We start from the raw sequence: 14,722 nt of genomic DNA on the forward strand, positions 1-14,722 counted from the left end.
GGGGTCTGTCATCTGTGGCAACCGTGAGTTCGATTCCAGCTTTGCACATGTGTGCAAATTAACCTTTCTGTTTGTAATGCAAGCGCTGTGCCAGAGTCGAGGTAATATCTAATATTTCATTGGGCAAGAAACTGTAACACAAAAAGACAAAAACGTACATAAAAGGTCAAAGATTTTAAAACATTACGATCAAACTGTAATGGATAAAGATGATATTAAGACTTTAATTCAATAATGCAGATCGTAATAAAGCCCCAGACGATATGCTGTATAAGAAAGACCATAGATTCCGTGGTAGATCTTGTTAAATTATTGGCAGTTTTTGTAGAACATGACCTGTAATATAAATTTTAATTTTATCTACTGAAACTATAATCTTAACCAATAAATTATATTTATCCCACGTTTATTGTTCGTGATAATCACACATACTGGACTCTGTTTATTGGTAACAAACGTTTTACTTCAGTGTAATTAGACTTGGCTATCATCGTTATTATATAAATAGAAATATGATAACGATTAAAAACTCATACTGACCCATAAAAGCAACATCAAGAAATTGATAGGTTTTTCAAGAATGGCGCGAAAGATCATAAACTGATTGCGATTCTTACAATCTGATTAAAATACAGATCTATATTTCGTTTCGTTTTTTTTATACTTTCGATGGCCTACACTACATGAAGATCTGACAAGTTATAACCACATGTCACGTCAGGAGTCAAAAGACCGACTTATGACCCTATGACGTCAGACATCAGCATTGATGTTACTAGTGGATTACCCACAGTTCCGTGCAAAACACACCTAAAGCTCGCCGTAACAGACCGTTTCATTGGCTTATCCCTGACACCATTCAGAACACGAGTTAAATTACAACTCTTCCAGATCCAAGTGTAGTAAAGACAAGTAAAACGAAATTTTGAACTATAAAAACGAAACGAAATAGGATCTGTGTTTAACCAGATTGCGATTCTTATTACCATTTAGGTCGCAATTATTGAATTATCTTCCCGGCTTTAATGCGTAACTTGTGTGTGGGTCGGCACCGCAAATGTCAAATCCAGTAACTTGAGTACCATTATAGGCATTCGATAGCAATATCTTTAAATTTACAAATAAATCTAGACACAGTGCGAGTTTAATTCTAATTAAGCCTACATGTAGAATAACTGAGAGGCCAATGAAAACTGGTCCTGTATAGGAATACGGGAGTTACAACAAACATACATTCCCATAAACTTACATTGTCCATAAAGCCGATGAAGTTCCTAGTTTGATATCCAGTACCAATGGCCAAAGAACAATCGTTCCCGGAAATCACTTCATCTGTTAAACACAACGACAGTTCATCAGTACATTTTACATAATATCAGAGAGAGAGGGACAGAGACAGAGAGAGGGGGGGGGGGGGTAACGTCCACTCGACACAAACTAGATCATTTGCGCGTAGGGGTCTTTAGCAGTGGGAGGAAACCGGAGGGCCCGGACAAAACCCACGAGGTAGGACAGGCGACCTTACTCCTTGTCACGTACAAACGGGGAATCGAAACCACGCCAGGTGACTCAAAGACAGACCTTATGATACAACGCTTTGACGCTAACCATTTAGTTCAGTACCTTTACAGAACACAATTTACACTACATTTTATCACTATATTTTAGTCGGCTTAACCTGATGGTCAATGTTCGCCAAAAGTTATTTAAGGGTCAATCTGTAAATCTTTTTAAAGTATTAAAGATTAACTATTAAAATATTTAACGCCATTGCTAACCCATCTTCTATTTCACATGAATATTATTGTTTATATTAATTAACCAGATTATATAATGATTATGAGTAACTTACTATCCTGAAAGCTAAACGTTCGAGTATCTGTAGATTGTCCCTCTGTACTAACCATCAAGGTACCAATAGTTCTGTCCCTCTTAAACACAACTGATTGTGTTTTGGTTAGATCCTGTAATGTAGAAAATGGCCCTTTTTAGTTCATTGGTACAAAAATGTTTTTAAAAAATACTTATTCTGTCGGATAAAAGTTATTAAACCATCGATTCATTTTATTTATATTAAAATGTTATCATTTATCGTTACTTTTCCACAGGTTTGTCTGTTAAGTTTTGTATACGTGCAGTGTGGTCCTTCTGCACTTATATTATAGTAGATCTAGCCTTTTAGCCCCATTGAAGAATGTTCTCGTTGATGGGCAGCTCCTGTTTTCTCACTGGACTTTATTTATTAATTTTTTTTAACGTTTTTCCAAAATTCTAACAGCATTATAGCCCTTATTATTGCTAATATTTTGACGTTCCAGCTCATGACATCGGCAGACAAACTATTGCCTTCAAAAAAGCCATATAGACAACCACATTATTTCTATTGTGTCTTTCTTTTAAACATTGAGTGGAGTGTGTATCATTATAGGCCCGGGAGTGTTCACCTGATTTGATGTGTTGTTTAATTCTTACAATGTCTGTGTAGTTTATCAAAAAAAGTAGGGGATATTCAGAAACAATACAAAACTGCGGAAATGCACTGCTGTTTTTATTAGAGGTAACCAGTGTAGGTTAATAACAGGTCAATTGCCTGCAAATGAACATAAACATTTCATATGGGCGGCTTATCTGACGGCCCCATTTCACTCGCAAAGAGATACACCGTCAAAAGTGAAAATGGACGTTTTTGATTTTTGTCTTAATAATGAGTAATTGCTCCACCAATCCTCAGATATTCAGCAATTCGCCGTGACATGCTCCTAACCAACCGTCCAATCACGGTTTTGGGCAATCTGACCCACTCCTCTTGCAGTGCCACGACCAATTCTTGCAGTGTTGTCGGTTGATGTTAACGTCGACGAACACGTCTCCCGATCAAATTAAACTTAACATACTAAAGCAAAGATACGCCAAACAGTAAATCTTATGCAAGAACCGATAGGAAAGCAAGCACGGATAGATAAACCAACACGCGGCAGTTTTCATCAACCCTTCCTTGAAGTGTCAAATTTGACAATGAACCCCTCCCACGTGTCGCATGTGCAGCTCAGTGGTTCTGTTGGGGCGATAAGTTAAAATCTGTGAACATACTCTCAAAGCATGTCATATGTCTATGACTATTTATCATATCACAAACTGCATAGGTATTTGCATTTCAATATCCCCTACTTTTTAAAGAGTATATTATATTCAATCTACGCAACTAAATCCTTTTCTTACCCGAGAATTAGTAGTAACTGTGTGTGAGTTGGCAAAACATTCAATAACACCACGATTTAAGCTTTTTACATCGATTTGACAACCATAGGTAGGTTTAGCACCACAGGCACTGTTAGCAATAAGAGCTACTTTACCACCTGGTTGAATACCAACAACAACAGTGTCACCAGACATTTCGCCAGCTTGGAACTGAAATGATATATAATCCAATACTCACAAGACGTTGTTGATAGTATGAGTAAAATGAAATAGGCCTAATATAAAAGTACTATAAACCGTTCGTTTTACCTATGTGAAATTTTCAAATGGAATGTTCGGGGTTTTTCTTTCAAATAAATCACCAATAAAGAATTTATATCATTGAAAAATAAACATCACAATTACGCTTATAAATACAAAAATATACCCTTTAATCTGTAACGCGTTAACATGGTTTCGGTGGCAGAGGCAATAACTCAATGACTAACCAAACAACCCCATAAATTTGGAATAAACTCCCTGATATCTGCACAGTTTTAACAAGGTTTGGGTGACTGGGACAAGTTTCCACAGTGTGACTAACCGAATAATTGTAGCAGGGTTTAAAACAAATTATTTGATAAGTTTCTTGTGTAAACATGAACAGATTTGCCGATGGAATTCCATAACAAAGAGACCCGGTGTTACGGTACGGTTAGATAACACCCCGTGACAATAATTTATTTCTAACATCAGTAAAATGAAGATCTATGCGATCATGACCATATCAAAAATAACTGACACCTGAGAAAAATAACTATACAATAACTTACATCAAATGTCATGTTCCAGTAGTATCTTAGCTCATTGTCGGACATTTTTGTGGCAGAGAACATGTCATCACCATCAAAATAAGCCCAGCCATTAAATTGGGTGTTAGTGTTATCAACGATTGTGGCGTTCCCTTCAATCTTGCTGAAGGGGGTCTCGTGGCCAGCTAGAGCTAATCTCCAGCCATTATTTGCTGAAGTACCACGAACCAGATTCATAGGTTCACAGGCTACTGGAATTTGTAAAAAAAATTTAATAAAATCCGAATTCTAAATACTGTTAAAAACATGTATAACAAGAGAAATGTGTGTAGTGTCAATTACCTTTAAAATACGACACCTAAAACAACTTGATATATTTCCCCGACAGGACACATGATAATATCATTAACAGTTTGTATTAGCAGCATAGCGTGTGTAAAATATGATGAATAACAATCTGCATTAGCATAGTACATATAGTATGATGATTAACAGATGTAGAGGTAGGGAAACTGTTGATAATATATTTATCGTAGTCAAAACATTATTCCTGAGATCTTACTAATATTAAAAATGATAACAAAACTGATTAAGATCAGTTATCAAAGGGGAATTATAATTGCTTGGTAGATAACTAAGACCAAACCCCGAATGCCAGTAGTTTAATAACAATTCCCTTTCAAAAACTATGATCTAAATTCCATAAATATTACAATAAACGAGTAGAAAACCAAGATGGCTGTATATTTATTTCATGGTTCTCTCTCTCTCTCTCATACTTACGCTTGACATCATCTACACGATTGCTACAGCAGAATTCACTTCCTACGCGATTTTCATCAAAAACCATGGAGGCAGGACATGGCACTTCAGAAGATCGGTATTCAGGGAGGCCGTTAATCTCATAGAATTCTGTTAACATATAGCTGTTGGGATCATCGGTTACACCACTACATGTAGCATTGACTGCAATAGATAAAAAAAAACAAATACTATACTCAGCCAAATTAAAAACTTGACACTCAGGATTTTTAGGACTAGATTTTTAATATTTGGTTTAAGGCAACTATTTTAGTGCTATGTTGTGCACAGACGACCTTGAAATCAACAGAAAGCAAGAATACGTCTCGCCGAAAGTCCTTGACATTGATAACATTCGTGATGTCACAGTACCCCCCAAAATGAAATTCACAGACTTTGAGAACAATCGGAATAAAGTGTTTAGTAACGGTTGTGGCCTCCTCTAGCGTCTCGTACTGCCACACAACGTCTTCTCGTGGATCTCAGAACATTAGTAAACACTACCCGAGGAAGACGTCGCCACTGCTCAGCAAGAGCATGTTGAAGGTCCTGCAACGTCAGTGGTGGATTCACTTGCTCACCAACACGTCGACCCAGTTCGTCCCAGATGTGTTCAATAGTATTAAGGTCGGGGCTAAGCGACGGCCAATCCAGGACACCGGCATTTCTTAAAAAATTCTGGGTAGCAATTGTTGTATGGGGTCGAGCATTGTCTTGTTGAAACGTTAGTCCAGGCCCATGTCTCTGCATAAACGGAAGAAGAACAGGTTGCAAAATCTGATCCCTGTACTGGACAGCATTTAAGTTCCCTTGGACAACAACAAGGGGAGAACGTCCATGTGCACAAAAAGAACCCCAAACCATGACGCTGCCGCCACCAAATCGGTCAACTTCTCTGACGTATACTTGAGCGTAACGTTCACCTCGTCTGCGGTACACTCGGACCCTGCCATCGGCAAATCTCAAAGTGAATCGAGATTCGTCACTAAAGACAACCGAATTCCACTGTCTTTGAGTAAATCTTATGTGTCTTGTGGCCCACACAAGTCGGTTACGGCGATGAAAAGGTGTCAATATTGGTCCATTATAGGGCCTCCGAGCACGAAGACCAGCAGCCTGCAAGCGATTTCGAACAGTTTGTGCAGTTACCCTTCCACCAAACATCTCTCTACTTGTGGAGGTTGCAGTGACAAATCTGTTTCTAAGATGACGTAATCGTATTGTGTGAGTGACGTCACACGTGGCGCTCCCCCCGTTGGGCGGTCGGCAATAGTTCCAGTTTGAAGCACTCTCATTCTAAGATTAATTATTGTCTGGCGTGAACAATTAAAGGCTCTTGCAACAGTGACCACAGACTGACCAGCATAGAGCCTACCTATAGCACGTAGACGTTCTACATTTGGAAGGCGCGGCATTTTCTAACAAAGATGAAAATAACAATTTTAATTTGTTTTTCCAGTTCAAGTTACGTGTGCGTGTTCAGTTTAAGCAAACTTGCACCGATTGACCTCACGAGTTTGTGTTTGCACGCGTTTTTCAGGTTTTTCATCTTTATATGCTCAAAAGTCACATGATCCACGTGACTTTACAATTTTATGAAATTAAAGGCTTCTTACTACTTACTATCGTTAGAAACAATTTAAAATTTATTTGACTTACCAGAAAAAAAATTGTTGAAATTCATCAGTGTCAAGTTTTTAATTTGGCTGAGTATATATCAGAATATCCCAATTATTCACTTGACCACTTGTCTATTAGACAGCACTAACACAGACAATTCATAAAATCAAAAGTTAATTGCAAAGATATGTGTCATTTAAAAAAATATGTCACAAATGTTAACAATATGACATGCCTTCCATAGAAGATATTATTGTTTTAGTCAATATGTCTGATCGTTTTCGATTCGACAACACAATTCGAGGTCAATCTGGTGTGTCCATTCATTGCCACCCATGCAGAGACTAACATGATACAGGTAAGATACGCAACATAGTAATACAATCTCTAATAAACCAAGACAGCCAAGCAAATTGTGGAAATACGCCCATACAGCGGCTATCCCTCGACAGTAGCATTTCCGTGAGAAAAATTTGGATGTTGACCAAATTTTATAATGAATGCCTTCGAGAATCTATCGGACTGTCACAGGCTTGAAAAGACCTGTTACAAGTTGTTGGATTTTCGGCAAAACGGGGATAACTCACAGAACGCTGAATATAGATAGGGTTCATCCTCTCAAGATCACAACGCTCCACACCAGATTTGAAACAAATTCATTAAAGAATGTAGCTTATATCATGTTCAAAGGGTTTTAGGCAAACTATCAATACGGTTCGTCCCCTCATGACCACAATGCTTTAGATTAAATTGAAAAGAATTCGTTAAAAACTATAGCCTCTATTGCGTTCACAAAGATTTTGGAAAACCCTGGTACGGAAAGTTGCGGAACGCTGAATATCGATAGCGTTCGTCCTCTAATGAGCTCAATGCTTCCCCGCAAATATGAAAAAAAGATGTGTTAAAAACTATAGCCTCTACCGCGTTTACACTGTTGTCGGCATGCGGACGATGGGGGGGGGTAACTCGGCAGGGAGCTTCCGGTCATGACCTCAATGCTACCCACCAAATTTGAAAAAGATCCGTCAAAAACAATAGCTTCTATTGCGTTTACAATGTTTTCGGCGAAGAGGGGTAACTACAGAAAGAACGGAAAGTTGCGGAACACTGAATATCGAAGGCGTCAGCCGTTTTGAATCCGTCAAAAAGACACCTCTCGAAATAAACAGATCATAGGCACTCAACATTTCTCTGGTAGGTCAGAAAGGCATGTGTAATTAGTGTCTCCCATTGTAAGAAAGGTTTGTATATTGGGGTTTGTTTCCGGGCATTGCAGTCCCCCTGGACTTATTTACTACAGGGTTCATCCTCTCCGCCCGTCTTCATTAGCCCAGTCAGGGGCAGAACAGTAGGACGTTAAACCCCATTTCATTTCATTTCATCCTTTCCGATCAAAATGCTTCACTCAAGATTTAAAAACTTTGTTAGAGAGAGAGAAAAAAAAATGGGGTTTAACGTCCACTCGACACAAACTAGGTCATTTCGGGACTAACATATGGTTTAATTTTGTTTCAATAATTCGCTTGCGCGTAGGGGTCTTTGGCAGTGGGAGGAAACCGGACGACCCGGAGAAAAACCTACGAGGTTGGACAGGCGACCATACTCCGTGTCACGAAAAACTTTGTTAGAATTTGTAGGCTTAATGGCGTCCTATCGTAATAAAAGTTTCGGGAAGGTTTCAGATCAAGTTGGCTTCTATCATGCTGACAAGGAATACACACAGTGTGGATAGTTTTCGGTAAACAAAGGGCACAACTCGAAAAATATGGATTGAGATGGGGGGATAACTTACTTCTTGTAGGTAAAACAGATGGAGCAGCACCATTGGAAACACATGTAGAGTCGGGTACACATCCGTCTTGAAAGTGAAATCGTTGTCCATCATCGCATGTCATCTTTTTTAAACTATTGTAACCCGTACTAGGATCACACTCATAGTAACCACTACACGTCTTACCGTCTGTGATACGAAGTTCACGGTTTGTAGCATTACTACAGGGATTGTTAGCTGAAATACAAAGGTTTAATATAATTAGTTAGAACACAGAGTCGCCAACTAAAATATGCTCCTAGTGATTAAGAATGTTCTGTTTGCTTGCATTTAATTTTTGTCCAATTATCCACACTTTAACAGGCGAATTCAACACAATCAATTTAGAGGAAGTGGTACGAAAAGAAAATTAAATGATAAATAATTACAACTAAAACATACCATTAACGATGAGTGGGTATAGTAATGTTTTTCTTTATTCTGGTGTGAATCAAGTATATTTTTACGTTTTGACATTTTGTGATTAGCAAAGTGTAATTAAATCTCCAAATATAATTATACATTAAGCATTAACTCGAAATAAAAATTTCAAATGTATAAATTCCTGTTAATTATATTATATGAAAAAGAAACATCGAATAATGTGTCTGGCTTATTTGCAATGGGCTTCACACCAAGGGCAGTATCATTTGCCACCTTTCTCGAAATCATGACACACATGTCTAAAAGTGCAAATATTTATTAGTAAATGTTAATAATACTATCTAAAATTCTACTTACTTTCATCATATATACAATTTACTTTGTAATGGTTGTCGACCCTGTTACAAGAGTAATAGGCGTTATACATCACATCATCAGTTGGACATTCAGTGAAAGATACTTTCCCTGACAATTCGTTACATGTGACTAAAATACGACATGAATATGGATGTACAATAAATGGTTTATTCTCTGATTTGGCTTTGGCACACACGGCTACAAAAACAAAAGATAAGTGTCAACATACATGACTTCTGAAAAATAAAAACATTGGCAAACACGTTATGGTGATATAATACTTTGAAGTACAACAGATAATGTGAACTCAAATGTGAAGCAGCATTGGGTGTACTATAGGCCTTGATACCTGTTCTGTTTTGGGTCTTACATGATTGTTTGGTGCCGTTTTGCAGACACCGTCTTCATTAGCCCAGTCGGAACAGAACAGTGGGACGTTAAACCCCATTTCATTTCATTTTGCAGACATTGTAACACACGGCTGTGTAACATGTTTGTTTTGGGTCCTACGTTCCAGAAGGAGTGTCAAAACCCCGAAAAATTTATCAAAATTCTCAAAATTTATTATTCGGAACTGAAGACAGAAGCAGTTCTGAAGAAATTTTTTCTGCAGTACATAACTTCCTCGGCATCTCCCAAAGATTTTGAAAACTCCGTATGAAAATGTATGAAATATAAATATTCTGATTGTGGTTTGTACATATCGTGTATATAGTTTATATAGCCATCTTATAATTTAATCGTTCCACTAATTTAATCATTCCACTACTTTACAATATATATTTATGCTTATGGAAAGGGGGTCAATGGGCTTCTGTCTGTTCTCCAGTCCAGTTTCTGTGAATAAATATTTTTAGAAAAAAAGTGTCCTTGTACAGTCTTGTGTTATCGCGTTATGGCCTTTTGCACTTAAAATGGAAAAGATGAATGCAAATTGTTAGCTATTTTGTGTTAATCTCGGACATTCATTTAAGTTTAAAATAACATCAGAAAGAATGAACTGCGTTTGTACTCACCTGTATAATTTGTTGGTGGTAAAAAATTGAAGTTGTGTGTTGACGCACTTACTGTATATTGTTTACCCTCAGCTGTACGGGTAGATACCAGAATACTGGCCATTAATATAACTACATTCAGCATCGTGGTCATATTTACAGATGCAGTAGTTGGAGATTACACGAAGAAAACTTTAAAGGTGGAAGGTGATGTGACTCTTATAGATTGTCTTCAAGTGTTCTGTCAACATCATCTCCGCCAATCAAATCGTGTTTTATGTATCCGTATTTACACATAGTATTTACCAGAAGAACAATTTAGATGATGAGCCAATCCTAGATTTTAATGACTTTCTCTAAACTTGGTCAATACTTAGAACAATTGTAAGTTTAATCCTGTAGGTGCCGGCCTTTTTCTGAGTCGAGGCACTCATATTGTTTAGTTTAGTTTCTAGATTTTATTTGTATTAAACAGTATTTGTATTTTCCAATAAGCGGTTAAATAGTCTCCACGTAATCCATGTATATGTAACGTACCCAATTGAACCAAGATAGTCAATGTGTAATAATTATTAATTATTTATTACAAAAATAAAGATATAAGACGCCCAACCCTTTGAAGTTCTTCATCGTTATGTAAAATATAATTTTTAATTAACAACATTTCTTTCGTGTTGTGTTTAAAGTGATAATTCCTCTTCATGTTATTTTAGTCTATTTTGCTTCGCCAGTATTATATATAGTAAACAGCAAAACAAAAAACGTCAGTACAATTTCAAAATCAGAGAGGCACTTTAATCAAATCATTCTAGAAAATGACTTAACTAAATGGATCAAAGCAATTTTTTGTGAACAGTATGTTGACACATTAGTGATTAATTCATCACAATTTCATGACATTACGAGAGTCTGTACACATCAGTATCTGGTGTGTCCACTGCGAGTGTCAATAACAGCAGCGCAGCGTTTATACATGGAGTGGAACAGACGATTGATGAACGCCATTGGCACCTGGAACCACACTCTCAGAAAAGCCTGGCGCAATCCATCGGCTGTGTTTGGTTGAGGTACGACGTTATTAAGTCTCCTCTGAATTTCATCCCAAAGATGTTCAATCGGGTTTAAGTCCAGACTAAGGGCTGACTAGTGCATAATGTTGTCACCGTTCTGCTTTAGAAAGTCTCGAGTAACTCTGGCGGTGTGGGCACTGGCGTTGTCATGCTGGAAAACGTTGTTTCGATGACGTGCGAAATGTGGTATGACGTGGGGTCTGAGAGCTTGATCGATGTAGCACACTGCTGTGATGCCGCCTCCTCTCCCTGGACCAAAATTTTGGAACACAACAGGACCCACTCTCTGGTTCAGGCTGAATTCACCCCAAACCAATATGCTTGGAGCTCCCCATGAGTATCGTTCCATGACACATTGGTCAGAATAATGCTGGCCACGTCGACGCCATATTCTGCTCCTGCCATATGCAGTTCATACGCAATACCGACTCTCATCTGTAAACAGAACATTTCTCCATTGCCTGTGACGCCAGTTCTGGTGTTGTTGGGCAACCTGTAGACGTTCACGTCGATGGCGGGGGGGTGGGGGGGTGAGAATCGGTCCACGGTAAGCTCTACGGCAATGGATGTTCTTTCTGGTGAGACGTTGGCGCACTGTATCGGTACTGATGGGTTTTCCGTGTGTTCCCACTGTGTAACGTGCTGTCTAAGATGCCTGTGTGAAGGGATTCTGCACGTGCTGTCGCACAACATGGCGGTCTTGTCGTTTTGTGGTAACCCTTGTTTTGCCAGTTGGGGCGATCATCCGTAGTGTTGGTGGCCCGAAAGCGTTGCCGAACATTGACCTGAAAGTGATTGGCAACGGCTTGGGCAGTGTGGCCACCGCCGAGCCTTCCAAGCGCCTGGTTCCTCTCAGCTGTCGTGAGTCGAGACATGCTGCTGACGTTGTAGTGTGAATGATTCAACCAGGTATGGGGGGGGGGTGCATTTTATAGAGCTGGTCCCGGTGAACAGCACGTGCAGCATGAGTTACATGAAAATCATGAAGAACACATTACCATTTCCTGGGTTAAATTCTGTGTTTGGGAAGGAGTCTTATTGCTTAGTTAAAGTTGGAGATGTGGTCAAAAATATACAATTAAAACATTTGACAAGTTTTATACAATACGTCTATTCAGAGTAACATACCAAACTGAAGTTTCTTTTGCTGCTTAGTATACTTTATAAGGATCGAACTCTCAAAGTTCTAATCAGCGTGGGGGGTTGGATGGCTGAATGGTTAACGTGCGCGCGCTGTATCATAAAGTCTGTCATTGAGTCGACTGGCGTGGTTTCGAAAGCGCCGGTTGTACGTGACAAGGAGTAGGGTCGCCTGTCCAACCTCGTGGGTTTTCTCCGGGTCCTCCGGTTTCCTCCCACTGCTAAAGACCCCTACGCGCAAGCGAATTATTGAAATAAAATCAAACCATATGTTAGTCCCGAAATGACCTAGTTTGTGTCGAGTGGACGTTAAACCCCATTTCTCTCTCTCTCTAATCAGCGTTCGAAAATATAACAACAAATGTTCAACTATTAAATTAGGTCAGTTTAGGGATATATACAGTTTCGGTGAGTAAAACATGAAACTAAAATTAGTAGTGTAATGGTCGACTACTACATTTTCTGCCAAACCAATTGTGAATTACTTGCAAAATCGTTAATCTAAATGAACCTGCGTGTACCTATGGTGTGGCATCTTTTACGACTTTGAAGATTGTACCTGTTTTAATATTGTGCTAATAAGACCCACTCACTGATTAAATACAACAAACTGATTATTTCAATATCATTTCAATTAACAAAAGCACTCATTTGTCTTTATAGTATTGTATTAAAAATAATTGCTGTCGTTTGAAGTGTTCGGGGCTATCCGGTACCGGTCCTTTAGAAATTACACAACGCAATCTACATTAATTGTTTCTATTTATTTAACTGAGATGTAACGTCGATTTTCTCCATCTAATGACGAACTGACTCAGTTGTTTTCAAGAAGATCAACATTTAACTTTCGGGCGGAGAGAAATATATACCTTCTAATCAGCCCAGTTTGTCAAGAAATAACACCAGAATTTACTAACACCCCTCCCCTATTTTACATTTACAAATATATAGAATTCTATCAAATTCACTTGTTTCTAACAACTTCTTACTATTTTTGCAATAATGCACTTCGTTATGGTTGTCTTCAGTTGATGCTAAATTTGATATACATCTGAGTAAAACTGACTAATTTAACGAGTATTTTACGGGAAGATTTTATTAATATGGGAATAGTGAAATAATCTGTTCTGGATAAAGTTATTCTTAATCCAATATGTGTTGGCCCAAATTGTGTCTCTTCTTCGTTTTCATTAAACAATAAAGGGACTATCCCGATTTCAAAAGAGTCTCAAAAATAAAAGTCGGAGTACGTATGAAATTTAAGCGCCAAAATAAGGAGGAATGGTGTATTTACCTTCTCTCAAAATTCCAGCTCAAAATATTGAGTCTCTGGACGTGAACGTCAAAACTGCTTATCCGGACACGTAACCCTTTTAAGATTTCCGGTCAGTTTTTTCGTTGGGTGACCTGATAATCGATTCCCGTTCCTTGAGAGGTCTATATAGTGAATGATCCATATGCTCTACTTGATAACGAAAGGTAAATTTCACCTACACATTGTTATTATAAAATAAAAGTCTAGTTTTATGCAGACACCGCATGCAGCTTGGGGCACCTGTCTCCATTTCCAGATGAAGACTGGCAGGTTTAAGTTGTTTGAAAACGTATCACAAATATTGAGTTAGTTTCTCCGCCCTTAGCTAGAGGAATTTAAGGGATTTTAACACAAAATTAAGCAGTTTTATTCTGCAAAAAAATATCGGGATTAGCCCTTTAAACTTGGTTTTATTTTTCGTTGGTTTACTTATTTCTTCATAAGACGCGTTCAGTAAGGTGAAAATTGTGATTGGTCGACAACATTAATCTACTTATCAAAACATGTGATACAAAAAAGTTTACATTATCCAAACATTTCGAATCAAGGTCAAGTGTTATATTACGCAGTCGCCATTCTAAGTAAAACAATTGGGTTGTGATGCCTCGCCTACACAAATAATCTTAATGCTATTAATCATCCCCATCCAAATTTGCTAAGCTAAATCAATTTACATTGACTCTTGATATCGCGTTTATCACACCTATTTCATTTTTCTATTGATACTCTCAAGGGTTGCTCACCTCACATTTATAAATCATGTAGGATCATTCAATGGAGCTAGTTAAACGCCTTCGAGGTGGGGGTCATTGACGGATTTGTACCTAAAGTTCTAGTCATCATTTTAGTTCTCCTTCATTTGAAAGTACGTTGTAATTTGAAAGGTCATGTTTGCTTTCATTTGGACTTCGTGTTAATTAATGTGTTACAATGTCATGTTCACTTATTTGTACCAATCCTGGAAGGCATTCCAGCAACCTTTTCGATTATATCATTACGGTTACTTCCATTTTGTCTTTCTCATTTATTTGACCAATCATCGTCTTCAAATACAACACACACGAAAAAATGTGAGCTGTTGATATGTAAAAGTAAAGTCAAGTATCTGTGAAAGAAGTAGTCGGGTAAAACTCATCAACCTAACTATAGTTACAGGTGTGAATTAATGTACTGAGGTGTTGCAATTGTAACATCGCGGTACAAAGTCATGTACATTACACATACCACATCTTTATACGATA

General features: G+C 38.0%; 1 protein-coding gene across 1 annotated transcript; it reads right to left on the reverse strand.

Annotated features, from left to right (window-relative positions):
• Positions 1-223: 223 nt before the first annotated feature.
• Positions 224-10,141, reverse strand: LOC126815121 (uncharacterized). The gene is made up of 9 exons (XM_050540661.2): positions 9,978-10,141; positions 8,962-9,159; positions 8,203-8,418; positions 4,773-4,955; positions 4,011-4,240; positions 3,220-3,408; positions 1,853-1,964; positions 1,250-1,332; positions 224-336 (listed from the first exon to the last, which is right to left on the reverse strand). The coding sequence occupies exons 1-9, from the start codon at positions 10,108-10,110 to the stop codon at positions 310-312; spliced, it is 1,371 nt and encodes a 456-aa protein (XP_050396618.1). The 5' UTR covers positions 10,111-10,141; the 3' UTR covers positions 224-309.
• Between the last annotated feature and the right edge of the window lie 4,581 nt (positions 10,142-14,722).

Source organism: Patella vulgata, chromosome 3 (genome assembly GCF_932274485.2).
Source record: "Patella vulgata chromosome 3, xgPatVulg1.2, whole genome shotgun sequence".
Lineage (NCBI taxonomy): Eukaryota > Metazoa > Mollusca > Gastropoda > Patellidae > Patella > Patella vulgata.